Source organism: Seriola aureovittata, chromosome 11 (genome assembly GCF_021018895.1).
Source record: "Seriola aureovittata isolate HTS-2021-v1 ecotype China chromosome 11, ASM2101889v1, whole genome shotgun sequence".
NCBI classification, from domain to species: domain Eukaryota; kingdom Metazoa; phylum Chordata; class Actinopteri; order Carangiformes; family Carangidae; genus Seriola; species Seriola aureovittata.
In genome coordinates, this window is record NC_079374.1 from 4,290,212 (window position 1) to 4,313,941 (window position 23,730).

The 23,730-nt window shown below is 40.2% G+C and overlaps 1 protein-coding gene across 2 annotated transcripts in view; it reads right to left on the bottom strand.

Moving 5' to 3' along the window:
- Positions 1–23,730, bottom strand: part of kalrna (kalirin RhoGEF kinase a) — a 141,340-nt gene that overhangs the window by 72,169 nt on the left and 45,441 nt on the right. For both annotated transcript variants that reach the window (XM_056390017.1, XM_056390018.1), the window contains exons 4-19: positions 23,340–23,532; positions 21,850–22,023; positions 21,651–21,734; positions 21,344–21,475; positions 20,030–20,152; positions 17,512–17,634; positions 16,949–17,140; positions 15,141–15,272; positions 13,276–13,374; positions 13,016–13,147; positions 9,013–9,135; positions 4,741–4,932; positions 4,223–4,392; positions 3,368–3,542; positions 2,516–2,759; positions 1,316–1,482 (exon numbers count right to left, since the gene is read on the bottom strand). In XM_056390017.1, coding sequence (XP_056245992.1) covers positions 1,316–1,482; positions 2,516–2,759; positions 3,368–3,542; positions 4,223–4,392; positions 4,741–4,932; positions 9,013–9,135; positions 13,016–13,147; positions 13,276–13,374; positions 15,141–15,272; positions 16,949–17,140; positions 17,512–17,634; positions 20,030–20,152; positions 21,344–21,475; positions 21,651–21,734; positions 21,850–22,023; positions 23,340–23,532 — 2,455 coding nt within the window. The remainder of the gene's footprint in view (positions 1–1,315; positions 1,483–2,515; positions 2,760–3,367; positions 3,543–4,222; positions 4,393–4,740; positions 4,933–9,012; positions 9,136–13,015; positions 13,148–13,275; positions 13,375–15,140; positions 15,273–16,948; positions 17,141–17,511; positions 17,635–20,029; positions 20,153–21,343; positions 21,476–21,650; positions 21,735–21,849; positions 22,024–23,339; positions 23,533–23,730) is intronic.

A 23,730-nucleotide genomic window follows, 5' to 3' on the forward strand; every position in this document is an offset into this window, starting at 1 on the left:
TGTTATGGTGTCTGGAGTGCTACTAAAATCTATTTTGTCGAATAAATGAATGTGCTGGTGAAACCTCTACAGTGTGGCTCACCTGTCTCCTGTTTCATGGTCAATAACTGCAACTACCTACAGCCTCTATTAAAACAGCATGGTTTACTTTTAATGGTCAACAACAAAAAAGGGCAGCCATTTTTCTGTCCTTTAATTTGTAAAGTGTAATGTGGAGGATCCATGACATAATCACAGCAAGGTTTACTTTGATTTGTGAACAACTAAACAGGAAAATTCAATATAATGTTTAGGATTTCTTTTGGAGTGTGTGTTAACAGTCAAACCTACTAGCAGAGAGCTGACGCTGATTTACATTCAAGAAATTCTTGATCACTGTGCCTGTGCGGGTTTATTTGCATCTTTGTCATGCATTACATACAATATATTATTATTCCACACTTGACCTACATTGCCCACAATTATTGGAACTACTTTCTGCATTTCACTGAACTGTGGCTGAAGGGAAATATTGGTTTCGCAGTAGATCCATGATCAGGCAAATTCTACAGGACAGAGAAAGAGTGGACTGAGAGTGTGTTCTTGTTTTTGTGTTTGTGTGTGTGTGTATGTGTGTGTGTGTTATTAGCATGTTGCCATAAACCTCATAAATTATTCAGTCATATCCATCTGCAGCAGCAGTGCGCTTCCTGTCTCAACACACAGCATGTTCACATTCACATCTGCACTAGTTTCTCCAGAAAAACACAAAACATTTGCTTTACTGGGCAGGAAGAGGGAAGAGCTGGCTGTTATTCTTGTCATTTCTCCAAAACGGAGGAGTACTTCCCTAATATGATTCCTTTTGTTTCTAATAATAAAAGCAAATCCACCTTGCTCCATTAAAGCTCCATATTATTTCCTTTTTAGGATGTAGTTTTCTCGTCTTCTCTGGCTCAGGATCAGAATAATGCTCAGGATATTTTGTAGATAAATGTAGTTTTCTTAAAAGTGACTCTACTGTCCAGTATGATAGCACTGACACGTAGTATGCATAAAGTTCAACATACACTGTACAACAGGATTTTTGTATTCATTTAATTTTTTTTTTTTGCTAAAATACTTTTTATACAAGGGTTTACAAAAATGCATTTGAAGTTTTATTTGCTGGAACCAGCCACCACTCCTCCTGCTGCTTTGCACCACCATAGTGTTTAAAATTTCCCCAAATAAGTTGTTTCTATGGGAATGATATAAATATATAAATAAGTAATTACAGGATGGTAAAGAAGAATGATTCGAAAGCAGCCCGGTGCTCGCGTTCCCATGTGTTTACCTGTTTAACCTCGGCCTGTAGATGGCGTAGCTGCAGGATCTGCTCCAGCCGTGTGTGCGTGTGCTGTGCGTTGAGCTCCACCTCCTGCTGCTTCTCATGGAGGAACTCCAGCAGCTCCTGAACCTGAGAGGCCAAGTCCATGTCCTTCTCCCCTGTCAGTTCGATCCCTGACAAACATACACAAACACTTTTGCATTTCTTTTACTGTATGGGTGTAATTTAAACTTTAACTTACTTGCATGTGAATCAAATCATGATCCCTAACTAAGCGGTCATGCTTGTTAAATACTGGTGGAAACTACTCTAATTTAAGTGGAGGATTTCTGATTTAGTTATAAAAGATGTAATACTGTATACTGAATGAATGCCTCTTTGCTTCCTGGCATCATTCAATATCGATCATTTAATCTTGTAATATTACAGATTTCTGCAGCCGATTACTTTGTTTGAGCTGCAGATATCTGACTAGTTGAAGCTTTTAATAAAAGAGAAGTGTGTGTCTTTATACCCAGTCTGTGATCAGAGAGCTAACAATGCCTTTCTTCTCCAGTAACTGGCGCTGCTAGAGACAGTGAGTGTGTTTTTTGTGTGAGAGAGATTTATCACTCCGGGGGGCATGGTGACTGAAGCAGAGACCTCAGCACAAATATACACACAGTAAGAGGATTGTGCTGTGACAATTTTTTAACCTAATTCTCTCTCTGTTCCACACAACATGCTTTGGGATCACAGTTCACGGTGCTGCCAAAGCATCAGAGTTCCCTCTCTCCTATACTGTAGAGTGGGCAGCTGTAAATCCAGATGTGAGCCTGCTCAGGCACATTCAGAGGGAATCAGGGACACACATGAGAACAACTGAGTGCAGTGTGAATGTGAATGCATCCCTGAAAAGAATATTTGTAGTGTACGTAGTGACTAGTTTCTGGCTTCTTGGCATGCATGTAATGTTTCTGTTAAAAAGCTCTTGGGAGGCATTTTAGACGCAAAATGATGCCAGGTGTGAGCTCCAGTCCAAAACAAAACACAAGGGTATGGTGGGAAATTATTTCCGGGAGCTGAGAACCTAATTTTAAAGCACACCACAGGTTTCTATGTTCTTTGCTTCAATCGTTTGTATCCGTGTTAATCTACCTCCTCACTCCTTCTCCTCCCATTTTCATTGTAATTCTGATGGAGTAAAAGCTTTTGTGTGCGTTTTACCTGAAGCCTGAACCTCCATAATGTACTGGTGCAGGTCTTGACCCTGCTGCATCACTTCATAGGTCATGTTATTCATGGCTGCCTTCCTCTCTGCGTGCCGTTTCAGCCGCTGCTCAGCCAGGCCGATGTCCTCTGCGCTGCCAGAGGAAGAGCCGCTGCTGCCACTGCTGCTCCCGCCCGAGCGGCTGGCGTCGTTCAACTGACGAGACAGATCCTCGTTCCAAGCGTCCAACTCTGCTGTCACCTACAGGAACAGAAGAAACAAGGGATCAGAAGATGTTGGGTGGAGAGACATTTAACTACACATTTCACCACCATCAGGTGGCAATGGGCCATTGTTGCTTAATCTGGTGTGTCTATCACTGCCAGCTCTAATTAGTTCTTATCAGTGGCTGTTGGCTTGAATGAACATGTTGAATCAACAGTGGAGGCAGTCAGTAAGAGAGAGCTCTGACTAGTTCTTCCCTTTGTCCACATGCAAAAAACCCCAGGCTGAAAACTGAACAGTAAAACTAGAAAAATTTAAACTTTGCAGTGACAGATGCAACTTTAAAAAATTTGTATTTTGAGCAAATAACAGGCCGAAGGTCATTAGCTTTGGCTGTTGTCTTCGGTGTGTTTAAGTGCTAACAGAAGATGTGAAGCAATGAGAGGCAATGCATCGATCAGTCTGCCTTTGTCAGTGGCACTTCTGAGGAGGTCAGACTGGTGCGTCAGGGCCCCAGAGCAGAGCTATGCAGCTCCCAATGAGCTGCACATTAAAAATCAGCAGTATATCTGTCAAAATAAGCTTAAGTACCTGCTGAATTGTCCACCTTGATACTGACCAAACAGACACTCTCCCTCACTAACCTCTATAGTGTACTGCTCAAAGATGCGCAACTGGAGAAAGATATCGAGCTTGATTTTGCGTTCGTGGAACAGTTCCTCCATCTGTCCTTGGGCCTCGTCCAGCTGCTGCAGCACCCCCTGGATATGTGCAATGGAACTACAGTGTGGCGTCTTATTGGTTGACATGGCTGCATCTCTGTGGGAAGAGACACAGAGTAAGACCTTCCTGACAACAGAATCCCATTTTGACACATCTCTTATTTGAGAGAGATGTTTTCAGGAAAAGAGGCAAGAAAATTAAACAACGTAGGCACGTATACTGTTTAGTTGTTGACAAGATTTTAAAGGTTTTTTCAGGTTTGAATGAAAATATTTATTTAAAATTATTCACCTCATTATTTATTTGAAACTATTGTGAAATACAAAAACATGACCATCTGGAGCTTACTAGTTTTTGAATTTTTAATTCCATTCTACCGTCTCAAAGAGAATGGGGATAAACTTATAGATAATATGTCAACTAACCAGTATTCATACTCAAGCTGGCAATTACATCCAAGCACAAGGACAAACACAGACAGACAGAAAGTGGAGACAGAAGGCGAGATGAGACAATGTGCAATTTCCCAAAAGAAAAAATCTGTCATATTCATGTGCCAGAATGCTAATTATTATTCATAATCATACCTGAGCGGCTGTATGAATTTGACTCTCTAATGATGATTTAAGTGTGAAATTTATTACCTGAGCTGCTGTATAAATTCTTCTCTCGATTTAATAACATTATAAATATTAATATCATTACCTGAGCTTCATTATTGATTTTTCTTCCTCTCAAAACCCCATCATGAATTATGATAAAAATTTTAGTATTACCTGAGCTGCTGTATTAATTCCTCTCCTTCTTTAATAACATTGAGCGTTGCCTCCAGCGTGGCCGTCTGCTGCTGCTGAAACTGCTGGATCAGAGTCTGAACTGAGTCTACTGAGTCGCAGCACACGTCGTCCAAGAGCTGCTTCTGCAGCTCCTCCATCCACGACCACAGCTGGACACACAGACAGGTAGAAGGGCGGAGAGACAGGTAGGTTAGTAAATGTATTGAATCCATTACCACAGAACTTTCCTTCTGCTTAACCACCTAAACATTGCTGTATCCTGGAGGGGATGCTTAAAATAATACCACTTACAAGACAGACTGCTGTGCCACTAATTGTGGCAAGGGGAAACTGTTTGTCCTTATGGGACTAAAACATGTAATTACACACTTAACCCACGTCAGAGTGTTTGTGGTTAATGATGAAATTTAGAATTAATTCAGGTGAATCTCGCTGGTAGCAGCAGGATGTCTGAGAATGTGTTCCTTCTTGAGTTTGCATGTGTTTGGTTGCCCCACCTCCTTGGTGTGCGTGTGGAAGGAGACAGACATGTCGAGCAGCAGCTTCCTGTGTTCGACTCGCCGGACAAAGTCCTGGATTCGGACCTCCAGATGTCTGGCTGCCTTGTAGATTTCCTCTGGGTCGCACTCTCCAGTCTGAGCCAGCTGCTCAGCCGCCTCCAGCAGTTTGTCAGCATTAGTGTACGTGTTCTGAAAAAAGAAAGGGACTTCATTATCATCAACAGCATGACCAACAACATTATCAATATCTGGATTCTGGAGTCTTTTCTAAGTGCATTGGTTTAAGTGATAATATAATCCAAGGAGTCTTAAAATTAAAAAACATTAGACTTTGAAAAGATAATGCGAAGAATCAGTGTTGTTGGCCTCTCATAGATCAGGACTTACATCATCGTGATCATTATAACTATCACTTCACAAACTGTAAAGAGGACATGTCATTTCATTACATTATAAATGTTATCATTACTCTCACATTTTTAGTCATTAGCTTCTTTATCGTCACTGTGATCTTCATCACCACTGTCATCCTCTTCACTGTTCTTACATTTATAATTATCTATCATCACCATTAGCTATTAGCTTCATCATCATCATCATTTTTCCATCATGCATTATATATTTCTTCTCTTTTATGTTACTGTTCTTCTACTCACACACACACACACACACACACACACACACACACACACACACACGGATCATGTTGCATTAAAATGTTAATTCCATTTTCTGTAAATCAACATCACAACATTTCCTGTATCTACCTTTGTCTCCCTAAAAAAAAAAAGGAAACAAATCCTGTCTGAGTGTTAAAGCTCTGAGCATTCATCAGCAGGACAAACTGGCTTAGTGTTGGTCTATTCTAGTAAGTATGAGAGATTATCATTGGAATATTTCACACGAGGAAATACAGCACGTCTGACATATTTTGGGGTTACAGGAGGTCGGGGTGTGGTACTACAGTGAGAAAAATATGTTACATTATGAATCCAATTATTCAGGAATGAGTTGGGATATATGGGTGAAAGCTTACAGCATGGATATTTCAGATGATATGTTAGAAGGATTACTTAGAGGATAAAGATTATAATTTACAAGAGATTATTAGTCTTTGCTGCATGACTGGTTTGGTTCTGGGTGAGGATTACAGCAGGGAGATGACAGGAATGCAGAATCATCACTGTCACCTGAACACAGAAGCCAAATTTTTACTTTTTAGGACAGAAATGAATGAATGTATGAATGAAACGGAAAATAAAAATGGAGAAGTAAATGAATGAGGGCAACTTAGTAAACAAACTGAATGAACAAACTGAGAGATCGATAAAAAATATACCATTAAAGGAGCTATTCATAAGTTTTGTTATTGCTACATAGCCAATGTTAGCATTGACAGCTTTCTACTTACTAACAGCAGTTAACTAGAACGTTGTAGGTTCATCATCAAACTTCATTCTTTTACTCGCCAAGAGCTGGATCCTGTGGTCATTTTTTCTTCTACTGACTACTACCAGCTAGCTCCAGCCCAGTCTGTTCATCTCGTGACTGCAGTGTCCAGGTTGTGCATATCAGACGATGTATTGTTATCAGATTTTTTAAAACCGTGAAATATGAAAATCAGCATTTGCCATAAAATCCTTTATCAGTTGGGCTTTAATAAACACCAGTGGCACCATGGCAAACAACCAAAACACCTTATCATCACAGAACAACATCACTGAAACCATTTATAATACAATAGCAACCACCTAGTGATGCCTTGACAAGGCTTCAACACCCAAGCAAACAGCTAGTAACAATGCAGAAGAACCCAGCAACTGTCCCTATCACTCTAGCAACCACCAAAAAACCTCAGCAGCCACCAACCAATACTCTCATGACCACACTGTAATAGTCTTAAAAATGACCTGCAAAAACCCTAGAAACCACCCAGAAACTACCTTTCAATAATTCAGTCACTTCGTAATGACACAGCGCGAATACCGAAGCAATGACCTAAAAAAGCATGAGCTACAAACCATTTACCACGACAACAACAAAAGAACTAAGCTTTTTAGTTTTCATTGCATTTCCAAACACACTCATGTTTTCCATACTGTGTCAATGCAATAACCACAGAAACCATGGTTTCCATATCCTGACAAAATGTAACTGTCTGACCTCCCTGTCAACCTACAAATGTTGGAGGTGGAGCAGGTGGAGCAGTGTCAACCCTCCCTGGGGAAATTAAATTTTAAGGAAGTGAGAAGAAGCTGGAGAATTACAGCTTTAATGAGAGTAAATGAGTTCTGGGTTTTCATTAAGTCATTCTGTTTCATGTTCGGTTGGTTGGACTGGAGAAGCAGATAATCAGATGTAGATGAGGGGAGCTGAAGTTAAAATAGCAGTAATGATGGTAAAAAGGACATTAAAGCTCACCCAGTTGGACACAGCTCACTACATACAAACAGCTCAGTTGAAATGGACACTCATGTTCTTCCTTACATAAAAACAAAGACACAAACACTCACTTGCGTGTGAGGGAGACAGTCACAGTTTAATGTTGGTAAACTTACTAACGTATTCATGTCTTGGCATGTATCTTAAATGTGTACAAAATGTATTAATGTTATGTATATTCCTAAGAGGAGAGTTTTACCAGCAAAACACCACAAATTGCGCAGAAATGCTAGTGGGGAAAAAAGCAGAGAAACAAACAGAGTGAGAGAGAGTCTGACCCAAATAATGCTGATCCACAGCAGGTTATGAAGGTTAATCCTAATCCAGAGTGTAAACATCAGATTACACAACTACACACTATTTATAGGATTAACATTCACTGTTTTATAGGATTATCACCTTACTGAAACTCCACCGACCAAAGTGAGAAAATGATTTATTAACTACCATGGATTCTGAGTAGACACCTGTTTTATTGTTATTTGATTTGAGACTGGATTGGACGTCATATATGATATTATGCTTTTTTCAGGGACTAAAAATCACTCAATTTGTTGAGAAAGCCTCAAAAGGAAACACAGTGGTGGGCTGAGGTGAGCTTGGAAAGGTGGAGGGATTTCAGCTCGATACAACAAGATAGAAAAATGAGAGCAAGACGAAGAGAATGATGAGATGAGGAAGGAAAGCAGAGGAAGAGGAGAAAAAATAAGAAAAGACAGGTTGTACAGTGCAATCCAATAAGGCTTGGCACCATCTATACCTGCAGTGTGTGTCTGCATATGTGTGTGTGTGTGTGTGTGTGTGTGTGTGTGTGTGTGTGTGTGTGTGTGTGATAAGGCATATTTAACATCAGCAGACGTAGTAAGGATTTGATGATCATGATTGCATAAGATATTGTTGGACATTGTCGTGTTTGTTTGGTTTTTGAAGCACTGCTCTACAGCACACACGCACACATCTGCTATCCGAGAACTTACATGACTTAATAACAAATTATTTCAGACAACTGACAACTACAGTGGAGAAAACATCATTTTTTACTTTGTCCATCCACTTCAAAGCCCGTCACCTAAAGCATTTCTTCTGCAGCATTGTCTGTACACACAAGCCACGTATTTGCTCACATTTTCCAAACATCTACCGAGAGCTTCAACCAGCTTCTTTGTTTTCATCTTTACGTTCAAACCCTCAGTTCAAGTGTTTCTTACATAACAGGCTGCAGCAGTGAAATTCAGGAATGGATAACATCTCCTGCAGATTTTTCAGGAAAGGCTTGTAACCATAAATGGTTATGTAGAAGCATATCTTCATGCTTCCTGCCACCACCAGACATGGTGGTTATGAAAATTTGGGATTAATCAAGGCAGATTACTTACAGATGCTTGCAAGGCGGGCGAAAAAACATTTAATAAAAAAACAGAAAAATCACTTTAACATTTTCATGGTAGTGGATCTTTTCTATGGACATGGACCTCCGCTGACCAACTCCTGAACTCCATAAGCTTAGAGTGACGCAATTTTTATTTTGGGACAAACTTTCAGTTACAAGTATGCATTCAGAAATTCAACTGCATTATATTGAAACCATAACAGCATAAGAGGATGCAGGTGTAACTGATTTACTGTTGAAGTAAAACATATCAGTTACAGTTTTGCTCTTTAGTGTCAGCTCACAGTGTAAAGACATAGACATAGAGAAGCAGCACTCGAAGAGACAAAACTAAAAATCTGTTTCTATTGGAAGAATATTGATCATTGTGGTGTTTGGTGTTTCATACTTTTCATTACAATACTTGTGTGGAAACCCACGCGGACAGACGGACTCACCTGAGCTACGTCTTCAAAGTCGTCGTGTCTCTTCTGCAGGGCTCGGGCTCTATGAAGGGATTTCCCAACACCAGTGTGTTTGCTGAGGAAAGCCTCGCCATGGTTTTCTATCCAGTCCATCACCTGGATGAGAGAGCACACAGTGATCGTCGTCAGATCATCTCTCTAGCAAACACTCAGGATTAAAGGTCACCTGCTGAGCCAAGTGTTCCTGGCGCTGCACCCTTTTTTCTGACAGTGTACATACAGATCAGCAGTACAAAATGGTCTCAGACATAATGAATTAAAAATGGATCAGATGAAACCTTCATGATCTGAAATGTAGGTCACTGCAGCTGCGAAGAACAGGAGGTTGAATATTCTGACACTTGGCCAAAACCTGAGCATCGGCGTGCTTTGGAGACGACTGGCAGGTGCTGGAGGTGCCTTGCTTTGTTGTTTATTTGCTAAATATTTGCTTCCTTTTTTGGTCATTACTTGCTTATATTCTTCATTATACCATTCTTTTGTAGTGTTTTCTGCCACTGATGATTACATTTTCAGAAACCCTTAAAGGACACTGTAATGCAAATTGCACTTTATTTCCACAATCCAGAACTATTAATTAGTATTTTTAATGTGGATTTGATTAACTAATTTCCCTGTAGGTCAACTTTAGGCTAATTGTGCAATTATGTGTGCAGGGAAATGTAAATATTTGCCCATGAATCTGCAGCATGATGTCAAACATAGCTATAAGCTAGGCTTATACATTAGCTTGATTTATCTTACAGAAAAGGACATCATAATCTTAAAGGGGGTATACACAACTTCACATCTCTTAAACAGCCAGTGCCAGGAAGTATGTTATGACGATTGTTGGACAAGTTACTTGCATGAAATCAATAACTCATTACAGGTTATTAATTAAAAAAAGTAATTCCATTATAACTCAATTACTCAACAGCAAAAGTAGATACATTACATTTCCTTCTTTTTGTTACTCCGCCCACCTCCGTCTACAATGCATTAACACCTCCAAAGCCTCCACACACACCTGCACATACCACTTCAGCGGTGAGGCCGCAGGTTCACATACTCTGAATAAAACCAGGTGAATTAATAACAAACCCTATGACAACCCTGTGACAAACATTAGCCAACCAGCTGAGATGATTTTAAGTGCTTTTTCTCTGAAAACAGCTGCCATCTACAGCTGAAAATCACACTGTGAGACCTGTGAGAGTGAAACAAAGCAGCAAAGTTGTGGGCCGGACATTGAGCTACACGATGATCTGACACTCACTGTAACGCTCCATAAAAATGAGGGGAGCTGCAGATTTCCAGTCATTTCATACATGCTCCTTCTGCATTGTTACCTTGTCTCCTTAACCAACTATGTTCTATGCAAATGTATGAAAAAAAATCTTAATATATTATTTACATAAAACTTTCCCACTTTTCGCTTTCTGTAAAGTGTACACATATTTTTCTGCTGACATAGTTTGACATCTGTGTCACATTGAAAACTGCTATAAAATGTGAATACATATTTTGGTTTGACCTCAACAACCCCCTTGAGTGTAGCTAAAAGCAGCTGATCAAGCTTCAAATTTGAAAATTTACTCTCTTGACAATAACCCCTGTTCCAACATTGCGTTTGGCAGAACACATTAACACATCACTACATCTACAAGAAAAGGCTTTTGGGCCTTGAATGAACAGTGTGTACGGATGGCCAGTGTTGTAATTCATGACGTTAGTATAGTGTACTCGGTCCAGCTGGAGCCACAGAGAGGTCAGTGTAAGGGCATAACATACACAAGCTGAAGCATGCTGACTGCAGCTGGACTGTCTTTGTTTGAATGTGCAACTAAAACTGCCAAATAAAACTATTCACCTACTATGTTCTCTTTCTGCCTTCACTTCTGCATCTCTCTCTCTTCCTCTCTGGGGTCGCATATATCCTGTAGCATTACAGCTCTGGTTGGAATAGCCCTGTTTTCAGTGATTTATAGACTATTGGTATGAGCATACTCGCTCACTTGCTCCTCGTCTCAGTTACTATGTATGTCTCTTGCCCACTGTGTGTCTGTGTGTGTCTCTGTGTCTTTCTCTCTAGGGTCTCATAGAAACTGATGCATGACGGGTACAGTTGGCAAAGCTCTGTTTTCAATTAATTTATAACCTACTGATACGATCTCTTTTTCACTCGCTATTTTTCTCTGTCTTCTTCTTTTTACATCTCTTAAACACTCTCTTGTGGGTCACATATAAAAGTTTGCATGGCTGATGCTTGGTGCCCTAATTCTCTCTTTCTTACTTACAATAGCCCTCTCTTAAATTAATTCAATGTGCTTTTGTTAGTTATCGTGTGTGTGTGTGTTTGTGTTACAGAAATACTGAACGTGACCACCAAAAAAAATGGTAATAGCAGCAGCATGGTGTGAGCGTGGAGACGCTGTATTGGAGTCTGTATGGTTCTATTCTCCTGCTGCTACAACTACTATTAGCGTTACAAACAACTGCTACTGCTGCTACAAGTACTGCTCTCTCTATGACTCTGTTCCTCTCAACACCGCTGAGCCAAACCAGTACACTATAAAACCTGCAATTTATAATCTTTGGCATAAATATCAATTTGAGGTTGTTATCCTTTAGAAACTTAAATGATCAGCATTTAAAGACAGAATTTCAATTGTGCCAACAAACGAAGCTAATCTCTTATTTCAATGAAAATGAAGGAGGCCTGACAACTGAAACAACATTAAATGATTATATGACTACATTAAGGCTGCAACTAATTACTCTTTTCGTTTTCAATCTCCTTTTCAAATCATCACTTCAAAGTTATTCAATAAAATGTCAGAGAATCATGGAAAGTCACAAGCTCCCAGTCTTGTTTGTTCATGTCTTGTTTTGTCCAACCAACATGCTATTTTTGTTTTTATTGTGTCACCAGTAGACTGGATTGACATAGTTCTCTCGTGTGCTGGAGTTTTCCTATTTCAAACAAATTGCATAACTTATCTGTTACTTTCTTTGCCTGCAGATGGAACACATCAACATCTGCAGATCCTGACTGTTTCTGCTGTTCCTTGTTTTGCCTAGAGGTGATACAGCTTGAACTGGAACTTCAGTGCAGCAACTCTGCAGTTGGATGACATTGCCAGGGCCTGATTTCAGCTGCTTTGCATCAGTGTCACTGTGCGTACTTGTTACTGCACTGTTATGTTCATGATTTTGGGAAAAAGAAAAAATTGTCAGTGAGTGCACATGTGGAGTCTAAGCTGAGATGCCAGAGTTTTCAGTAATGCCAGTGGTATTTGGTTGTACCTCACTCCTACTGCATTACTGTCAGACCCACAATCACATTAAAGAAAGTAAAATAATACTCAAGACCTCTGCCTACCACAATGATGACATACACTCTACTGGTTAAAAATACTCCTCATAAAATATAGCTGCGATATTAAATTTTGAGCTCCTGAATATCTCTAAAACATCCAGGAATCTGCGCTGACACCTCTCCAAACCCACATCGTCTGCTTGTCTGTGAAATATGAGCAGCGGTACCAGCGGAGCAGAGATCCGCTCTCAGCGTTTTATCTCAGGAATTTTCGCATTACACTCTTCAGCTGGGACGAGGAGACTGCCGAGAAGAATGAACACACTGCGGCAATTCTCATCTGTTCCATGGAGCAAAATTCATCATACATACACACATCACTACTGTCTGTTCACTTGATTACATGCTTACATACAAGATTACATGCTCCTCTGTGGTTCAAGAAAATTCTCTGACCTCATGGTTACATAAAACTGAAAACTGCAATAAACTGTTAGAATTGTGTTTTTCTAAGTTCCACAAAAACCTGGCATTCTGTAGAAACCAAAGTTTACATCCAATATCAACAATATATTCTCACTCTTCCACTCTGTCTTTTGGACTTCTCTCTAGCCAGCACACTCCTAATGTTTTCATTTCACTTGCTTGTTGTGTGCTTTGTGCATGTGTGTGTACCTGCTGGACGTCTTGCTGGAACACACACAGCTGCAGCCTTTGGTGCAGTCGGACCTTTCGATGCTGCCAAATATTCTCCAGACGCCGCTGATGGTGCAGAACCTCGTGAACCACATCGAGGATGCAGTGAACCTGCAAAGTAACACAAATGTTAACTAGATAGTGACATTTTTCATGCATTGTATTAGATTTTTATTTAATCTTTTGTAATTGGCTAGCAAAAAAGCCCTTACGGCACAAACGAACATAATGGCACTGACCGCTTTGGAGTAATTGGCAGTGGCTGTCAGCGAATCAGAGTTGCCGGGGCTCAGAGGTCTCTGGAGGACATCCAATAGGGCTTTACCATCCTGACTTACCTGGAAAGACAGACAGGTAGGTCACACAGAGATTAGAAAGGCTACACAGATAGACAGACAGAAAGAAAGAACAGGTAGATGAAGACAGACTGAAGGGAAGACAAAAAAACAAGCAGAGTTCATGGATTTTATGTTTTTCTGCTTCTCTCCTCTCTTTGTTCTCTCTCCTCTCCAAAACAAATATATACTTTCTAAATCAGCATTTCATATCCTACTGCTAATTGCTAAATTATACATGGAAACACACCACTGAAACCTCTGCATCACATACAAGCAGCGACTCCTGTTTTCTTTCTGCAAGAAATGAGACCAGTGACAAACAATTTTTATCAGTGAAGATCATTTAAAAATAAAAAAGGACGATGAACTTTCAAGATACTGTTAGAGAGATAGTTATTTCAGTGGTTGAAACATCTTGCAGGTCCATGTATGTGCATTTTATGAAATACACACTACTGTCTGACAACTAGTCAACTAGTTGTTTTCAGCAGTACTGTTTGTATAGCTAAAAAGTAGTTTTCCCATGCATTGGTTGTAAACATGATTCTACACCCAGGCGGTGCTTGCCACTGCCGTTATCAGGAGGTAGAATCCAAAGCTGCACAAGGGAATTTCACAAGCGATTTCAGTTCCTGTCTCACTTAAAGCAACCAAGCAAAGAACAGCTTCAGCACGCTTTTACTCTCTCACACACACACACACAAACACACACAAACAAACACACACACACACACACACACACACACACACACACACACACACACACACACACACGGCAGAAAACACCTGCACTTTCATCTTCTTTGACGTTAATGATTCCAAAATGTGTGTTGTCTTATTATTTAACAAAATAGAGAATGTGATGTTACAAACAAGACGAGCTTCTGCTTACAGTTTGTGTCACTTTAGTTGGTGACCTCAGCGAACCCCTCAGGGAACTCTCTCAGCGCTGTCCTTTTAACTCATTAAATAGATGCATCAAGTCAAGAGCACAAGATAAAAACCCTTGCAAGTCTGTGAGCGTGTCACTTTTTGCAGCACTCTGACAGGAAACAATGCTGTCGTAGCTTGCCAAGCCTAACCGCCTCAGTCTGAGCCTCTGCCCAGGGCTTTGTGTGTGTGTGTGTATATATTTGGACTTATCTTTTCACAGATAAGCATGAATTGAGCTAACACTGCAACAGCCCGTCTAAAGATAAAACTTCAGACTGCAGCAAAGAGCAGAGAAGAGCCGGAGTGTTCCAAGACTAAATTTAGTGGAACACGGAGGGTTTTCAGACAGCGGATATGGACGGTGGCAGCGCACCAGCTGATCAACGCCACCCTGTCATCACAGCCAATCACAGCAAGCCTCACTGAGCTGCCACAGAGCAGCACTTAACAGCACAAAGGAGAGACTCTGTACTCTGGAGTCATAGAGAAATGCACAGTGCTGCCAACAGAAATGGTATTATAATTGATATAACTGTCTTTCTTAACAGTCACTTTCACAATAACAAACATCAGACACAAGTTGGAGCTCTCCTACATCACACACTAGAAACTGGCCCCTGAAGCATGCTGGGAAATACACATTTATAATGGAGAAAAGTGAGGAAAGTGTTTTGTAAACAACTTCTGGTGAAAAAACTAGTGCCATTAGCTGACAGAGATGGTTGTGAGCAGTAAACTGAAACTCCACGTTTCATAGGTTCAATTTTGAAAGACATCACAGATGCTACAGCCATGTTGTCCTACATACCACATTCTGACATATTTTGGTTTACCTCGGTGTAAGCCTGGGTGACCTGCTCATAAAGGCTCTGGTGGCGGTGGATGGCGAGCTCCAGCTCCTGCATCTCAGACGGTAACCCTCCCTCACTGCAGACTTTACACCAGGCCTCCACCTCCGACAGGAACTGAGAAGGCAACATAGACACACACAGAAATTCATTCAAAGTGTGTATTCATATGAAAATGAACCTAACAAGTCTAAGAACACATGGAAAAGCCCTTAGAAAATCTTGTACCATGCAATGTAGAGTTGTATTCACATTACAGCTGCTGATTTCTAACAACTCTGTACATTCTTATCTGCTTTCACCCTTTCACAATGTGATATCTATCTTCACATTTCCGAGTTTTGGTCCAAAGGATGGTGATGTTGCTCGGCCAGTCATGTGATCTGTCTATCCATCCAACACTTTGGTCCAGAGAAAAATATTTCATCAACTACTGGTTGGACTGCCATGACATTTGCATCCCCTTGGGTGCATTGTATCTGTGTTAATCTCCTTTCCTCAAGATCCCTTCTATCAAAAATGTAAAGCAATGTCACCTGATATGCAAAATGATTTATTGTTTTATAAATTCTTGTATTTGCTTTTACAATGTGTCTGCCTTTATTATGTAGTGCCTCCCTTAGCATAATTTTTTTCAGTTTATTAAGTACACCTAGTTAAAACTAATGCGGTCTAATACAATGGCCCTCCCTTCAGGAAGGTTTCAGTGTCACATTTTTGTTGAAACTGTGTTGATTCAGCTATAAGGTTCGTTTGGAGGGTGTTAGTCTGCAGTGCTCTTGAATTACATTGCATTATGCTAAAAGGTGTTTCCATTATTTTGTCCACTGCATTCAAATCAATGAGGGTAGGCTAAACAACAGACACACCTCTTTGTATAATGTAGTACAGTTCATAGCACTCCAAAATGATCATACAGTTGAATCAACACATCTTTAACACTGTTTCAACAAAACGGAGCATTATAACCTCCATGAAGGAGGATTTACTGCAGGACCACTGTATTAGACTCTATTAGTTTAAGCTGAAAAAAACTGACAACTGAGTGTATGTGTGTGAGGAATAAATGAAAAAAACCCTGCAAACTCCAGAAGACTAGCAGGGTTTTACATCTTTAGTCTTGTTGCTGTAGTTTTGAAATAATTTACTAACAGGGTTAATGTGGCTGCAAAAATGAAAACAACCTTCACTTCTCTTTCTCTCTAAATCTTTCTCATTTACTCTCTTCTCCCATTTACTCTCTCTGTAGTCTTGCCAACTTTCTTAAGCTGGTCTCCCTTTCCTCATCTTGTGTTTCATCTCCTGACATTTTCTTGTTTTTCTGTTTCTCTTCCTCAGTCTCAGCCAATCCCTTCTCTGCCCTCGCCACTCTTGCTTTTACTGTTTCATCTCCTGCTCTTTCAAATGTACACTTGTAGCTAATGTCAAAAGCCCAGCAGGAATCAAAGAAGTCCCATCTGTTGCCATGTCAACCTTCCAAGAATCAGCAGTAGAGCAGTTTGATCTATTAAATATAATCAGACAGTAAAAATGTCCCATTTACATTTACATTCTGGACATGTGTCTGCTGCAGAGAGACTCCTAGATCAGACAGACACCAGATCAGCAACCAAACAACAGCAGCCTCACATTAAGTGGAAAAGCTTCTCCTCTAATGGCAGAGAAGTCCTTACATCAGGTTAGGAAGAGCGAGTATCAGCTTTTATTTCTGCAATGATGGCCAGTGTGGTTCCACCTCGTGTAAGCTTTGCTGCCAGCAAAGTTCAGAGGTCAAGCTCTGCTCGTGATCTCACCTGTTCAGCCTTCTGGTGAAAGACAGATGACATAGCCAGGATGGTGGAGCGCTCATCAAGTGCAGCAGCAAAACTTTTCCAGTCCTGATCCAGCTGACCTGAGATCTGTTTTATCTGTGTGGAGGCGTAGTGACCGGCCTCAGCCAGTCGGCTCGCCACTGACATGATTCTGTTGATGTTTACATAGGCATTCTGGGAAGAAGAAAAAAACATTAACAGCATGCTTTTTGTAACCAAGTGACTGATTCTGTTGGTCTGACTGTCATCACTATAACTGCATCAAATTATTGTTAACATCTAGTATAAAATACTGTCAAGACACTCAAATATAAATAATGCTGTTAGCTAGTTGTTTCTATAAAACTCTAAAATTATTTAAATATGTAAAACTGATCAATTATGCCTTACTACTTTGTATTATACAGATTTGTTTGGTATTAGTATTTGCTTCATTCATTCTGAGTGTAGTTAACACTTGCAGATCTGACTGTGTGTTGATCATACTGGTAACCTCTGCTGTCATGCAGTGATGTACAGTGATGTAATGTGGAAGTGTTATCTACCATGGAGTTCATGGCAAAGTGGTTGTGTTGAGTCTGCAGCTCCACAGCATGTTGGTAACCTCGGCCAATCTCTGTGTGGCTCTGCAGGAACACTTCCTTGTTGTGGCTGATCCAGTCAAACATCTACACAAACACCACACACAGCAACATAAATAACATCGGAAACTACTTCACACATTAATCCTTTCTATCACTGCGAGCACACGCAGCCATCAGAGCACATGTGAAAGACCACTTGATCAATTTGAAAGGATTTCTTAAACTTAAACACTGTTGTCTGACAAACCTTAAACTCAAAGTTCACTTATAGTTTTTGAAGTTGAAATCTGTGGAAAAACCAGTGTGTGGACATTCAACTCACATTTCTTTGTCAAATGACTGTTCTAACATCAAGAATGAGCTTTCACACTAAAATAAAACTTTTTTCTGCATGTAGAGAAGAGTCATTCAATTGATCTTGACTATGTCATTAATAAACACAGTTACTGGCAATTAGCAACGCGTTAAACTATATTTCATTCTTTGACTGAATCCTTGCATGATTGTTTTTGATCAGAGTGCTTCACACATTATGAAACACATTTTCAAGCAGCTGCCCTGACTAATCTTGTGTGTCTACAACAAATGAAGTGAGCAAAACGTCACCATAACTGAGAGAAATTGTGGCCAAACAATATAAACATGACCCAGACTGTAAAAAAAAACAAAGGAATATTCCTTTGAAAAACACCAACGTCATTTTCTGTTGTTGTTGGCTTCATCTTTACCAGCTTATCAGTGTAAAGCCTAATAGGCCAGGACCAACTTCACGCTTGCTTCTCCATCTGAATCAATCTTTGCAGACAGATGGAGGCTGGGGGTGGCCCTGCGTGATTACCATGGTTACCACGACATCTACACAGTCATTTCTCTAGGAGTGTTTTCCACACAACGAACACCTCATCAGGTCTGACTGTTTCCCTGGCTCGACTGCGAGAGGTGAGTGTTTCCCACAGTGTAAACTCATCCGCTCACCCCCGCAGCTCCTCAGCGTGACAACGCTGACGTGGGCAAAATGGTTTTCTGATTTTTCTCTGTTTGCTTTACAGCAAATATTTACTGCTCCTGCATGTGGATTTCAGTGTGGAACAACACACCGAGTCAGCTGACGCCTGCCTGTCTGTGCATGCGTGTGTGTTTGTGTGTGTGTGACAGTACAAGCTGCACTCCCATCAACAACACTTGTGATACTACCAAACAACATAAAGCTCTGTTAGGAAGAGACAAGTTGACATGGTTCCGCCATCCTGGATCCATCTATATGACTTTGGTCATCATACAGTATCATCGCCATGACGACTGGTATTTTTGCATCCGCTCATCTTTAAAACTGTAAGCTTTGTCACCAGGGTGTATTGTTATTTATTAGCTGTGCAGATGTCAACAATCTCACACATCAGTCTGCAGTAATCCTCAGCAGGCATTTTCTGTATTTTTCCATATTACTTTAACTGATCCCTTGATATCAGAGAGCGTGATCTTTCCATATATAGTCTTTTGGAATGAAACTGGAGTAGTTTTGCATGTTGTTGTAAACAGGCTGGTATGTTAATGATGAATGGAATCCAAACATTCACTCACAACCACAGCTAATCACTTAGCTGATGGAAGTGAAGCAATGCTGGCTGATTTTCCACTGGATTAACTGGTAACTGTGTTCCTCTGTTTAGATAAATGCTAAAGGCTAATTTATTCGGACTGCCAAGAAGTTTCCGGAGACATATACAGTGACACAGATGTGTAAAGGGCATTGAATAAAATATATTGTGTGAAACTGTCCTAGAGAAAAGAAAGCTGTACAGAAGTACAAATCCTGGATGGATCTGAAGATGAAAATGCAGGAATGAAGAGGAAATACTAGATGTGCCTCTGCCCTGTAATTTCAAACTGAGGATCATATTATTATACTGAACCAAAGCAGATGATTTGTGTTGATTATGTTATTTTTGCACACAAACTTTTAACAAATATTGTGTTCTTCGACTTTCTTGCCTCTCAGTCTATTTTTACATTCCACCCTCTTATGACAACGTGATGACTCAGTAAACAGAACGGCTGATCCATCAACAAAAGCAAATATTTAGCACAGCTTTTAATGATCAGAGCATTCACTCATGATGACTAACTCAACACTTCCCCTGTCCAACATATTCCTGTGGCTTTTTCACAGTAAAAGCCAATCTGACTTATGAAAGTATCATTGGGGGACTTTTATTGTGAAGCAGCTACAACGATGCAACATGCAAGTGTTGAGTTAATCTACCTTTTGAGTTTAATCTATATTCTTACGCTCTGGCAGGAATGACGTCTTTGTTTTACACACAATCCATTCCTTTTATCAAGTTCTTGATTTATCACATCTTATACAGCCATTACAATATACAACACATTTATTACACTTGTTGCATTTTCTCTGATTGCACAACCCTTAGTGATGATTCCTGCTCATTTGGTGACATCAGGCTCAGGTGTGACTCACCTTCTCAGCGTCCTGTTCGAAGAGGCGGAGCTGAAAGCACTGGTCCAGCTTCAGCTTCCTGACGTGCCACATTTGATGGAGATGCTGCCTCGTGGAGTGGAGCTTATCCAGCAGACTGGCCACCTGGCAAAAGGCAAGAATTAGGAATTAGATTTGTTTGGAGTTAGATCATGTTTCTTATAATGTCTTAGGCATTTGGAGTTCAACTGGTTACATAGACTTGAGGTTCTATTGCTTTCTTTAAAAATGCCATACTTAATGGTTGGACAGCTTGTCTAATGGTCCCTAAATCCAACATCTAATGTTTATTTTACATTCACTCATTTGGCAGATGCTTTTATCCAAAGCGATTCTCAAGTGAGGGACAACACTAAAGCTTCAGTGCAGTAGGAGACATGTGTAAGTGCTAAGTACTACATCTATTTTAAGCCTCAAATATTAATATAAATGCAATCTTCTGTTTGCAATGTACAGTGCATGTACTTCATGTGCTAAGAAACACACTGTGTTCTTACACAACCCTCCCTGCAGAGCCCCTCAGTTAATGAGCTAACATGCAGCGAGTACTTCTCATTAGCTGTACTGTGAGCTGTGGGCTTTGGCTCGGTGAGGAAAAACATGAAAGTATGCATTTAATCATCACTTATGGTGCAGCATACTTTTAGTGTTCGCAGGCTGTAATGATGAAATATGCTGAATTTTGTTATGAGCATCACTTAATGAAATCATCAAGATTCATCTTCATAATTGGTAAAAATTGTTAAAAAAAAAAAAATCTGTCTTTGATGTTAATACTCTGTGACAGTCAAAGGGTCAAATTAGCTCTGTGTGTATGAAAGTGTCTACTTGAAGGTAACCATATGATGATGTATGCGTCTCTAGTTTGTGCTCTGTTCTAACATTATATTCCTAATTTTTAAATACTTGCTATTTAAACAGTATTTTACTAGTGGCTGTTTATGTCATGTAGGCTGACTCAAGTGAGCTCATGTCATGTCACACCCTCTTGAGGGGGAACACTAAGCTTGAAACATGCTGCTTACCTATCTGCCTGTTTTGGCACATAAACTCTGACATCTGTCATTTGTTCTGTGTACGCTTTTGTTGGTGTATGTGCATCAGAGAGTAATAATAAATCACTGTATTTTTTCACAATCAAGAAGATTTCAGTTGTCTCACAGTTTTTTTCTCTCCGGGCTAGGGCCTTTTTTTTCCTACTGTATTGCAGATAAAATATGATTTTTCAGTGTGGATCAGAAATATGGCCAGTTATACTCCCAGCTGGAGTGAACTTCCCAGCAATAGGTGAATTACCTTGGGAACCAGGCTCTGAAAGTCTGCAGAGCCAGAGATGCAGTTCCTCCCTGAAAAACCATCACTAGATCGGATACACTGCAGCAACCTCTGGCCTTCGCGGTCCAACTCCTCCACTGGAGCCTTCAGCACCTACAGAAGAGGAGGAAAAGAAAGAATAAAAACTTACTTTAATGGCTTGACATGATTCCAACTTGAGAGAACTCCAATGTCTAACAGAGATCCACTAACTTCAGGCCAGCGAATGGTTATTTCTTTAGATGTTTCTGCATTTTGTATCAGAATATCCTGACAGTAGCTTTCTCACCTTTTTCTTAAGCTGCGTATGCTCCTCTATCAACCGACGAGATCCCTCCACATCTGCAGGAAACTCCTTCTTTGAAAGAAGTTCCTGCAACACACAGTACAGGTTTACTTTTTTGGGAAGCATGGCTCATTTAATCCTTTTAAGCCATCCATCAATTTATTTCCCTGATGAGCAATTAATTAATCTGCCCATTCCCCACCTGCAGGTCCTCCAGTCTGGACAGAAGGTGAACAGCATTGGCCATGAACTCTTCCAAAGAGACTCTCAGCTCCATCCACTCCTCGTGGTTGTAGTCCAAAGAGCCCTCAAAGTCGTCTGTCAGCTGGGAGGGATCCACCAGTTTGGCCAGACCTTCAACTGACACCATGCTGGTCTGGTGCACCCAAACAGAAATCCAAGAGGAATATCAAAAATACATGCTTTAGGTAGTTAAATACTGGTATTCTACATTTTGATCATGCACCTGTCTCTGAACCAAACCGTTTCACCTGCATAACTAAACTGTTAGCTAACCCAAACCACACACTTTTAGGTACTGAACTGAAGTCTTAGCTAACGTGTGTCAACCAGTTTCACCTGCAACCGTCAACCCGAACCAAATATTTTTTACCTATCAAACTGAACGATTAGCTATCATTGAGCCAAATAGTTCTCCCTGCAAACATTAACCGTTAGCTAACCGGCATCAAAATATTATACCTGCAAAATGAAGCTGTTAGCTAATCTGAACCACAGAATTTTACCTTCAAAATTCAGCAGTTAGCTAACATGAACCAAACAATTTTACCAGCAGCATTTAGACGTGAGCTAACCTGAACCAAATAATTTCACCTGCGAAATTTAGCCGTTAGCTAACCTGAACCAAATAATGTCACCTGCGAAATTTAGCCGTTAGCTAACCTGAACCAAACATTGTTACTTGTGAAATTTAGCCGTTAGCTAACCTGAACCAAATAATGTCACCTGCGAAATTTAGCCGTTAGCTAACCTGAACCAAACATTGTTACTTATGAAATTTAGCCGTTAGCTAACTTGAACCAAATAATGTCACCTGCGAAATTTAGCCGTTAGCTAACCTGAACCAAACATTGTTACTTATGAAATTTAGCCGTTAGCTAACTTGAACCAAATAATGTCACCTGCGAAATTTAGCCGTTAGCTAACCTGAACCAAACATTGTTACTTGTGAAATTTAGCCGTTAGCTAACCTGAACCAAATAATTTTACCTGCGAAATTTTGCCGTTAGCTAACCGGAACCAAACGATGTTACTTGTGAAATTTAGCCGTTAGCTAACCTGAACCAAACTATTTTATTTGAAAAATGTAGCACTAAGCCAATTAACCTCAATTAAATACTTGCAAAAGTGAAATGAACTCAAAGTTTCAACTGCTAAACCAAACCATTACTTTCTTTTTCTTGAATCAAACTTGAACCTTTAGCAGCAGTTTTATGGGTAGAAATGTCAAAAACATTACAAAACGGAGACGGGGATTAGTCTTTCTCAAAAACGTACTGTACATGAGAGGTGCAAACTGGGACTAACCTAAACAAAAAATATTTTATGGGACTCACAGATGACATTATTATGTTTACTTCCTGCTTTAGCATACAGTCCTTTCACAGTGAAAACAAAATGAGACTATGTTGGCCGAAACACTCACACTCAAAGAAAACAAAGCCCACTGACCTCAAAGGAGAACTTTGCGCTGCCAAAGTTAGTTTTCTGTTTCTGCCAGAAGTTGTCCGGTTTGATGATGAGCGCCACACAGATCTCAGCTGGGAAAAACTCCTGCAGTGTCTTCAGCAGAGGCTTGATCAGTTCCCACTTAGACCCACGCATGTCGATGATAACAGTGAAACCACGTTTACATACATCCTCACTGGTGGGAGAGACAGAATATACAGCAGAGATGCGAGGTTAAGAGGAAATGGTAGAATAAAAGTAGACGCACAACAATGCTAATGAGATACAGGTAATAAGAAAGAAAATCTGCTGCACACTTCAAAGTAGCCTGAATGAGATCAAAACGTTTGGCACAAAAGCAAATGCAGAAGTTTAGCAATGCTTTGTTTGTCTA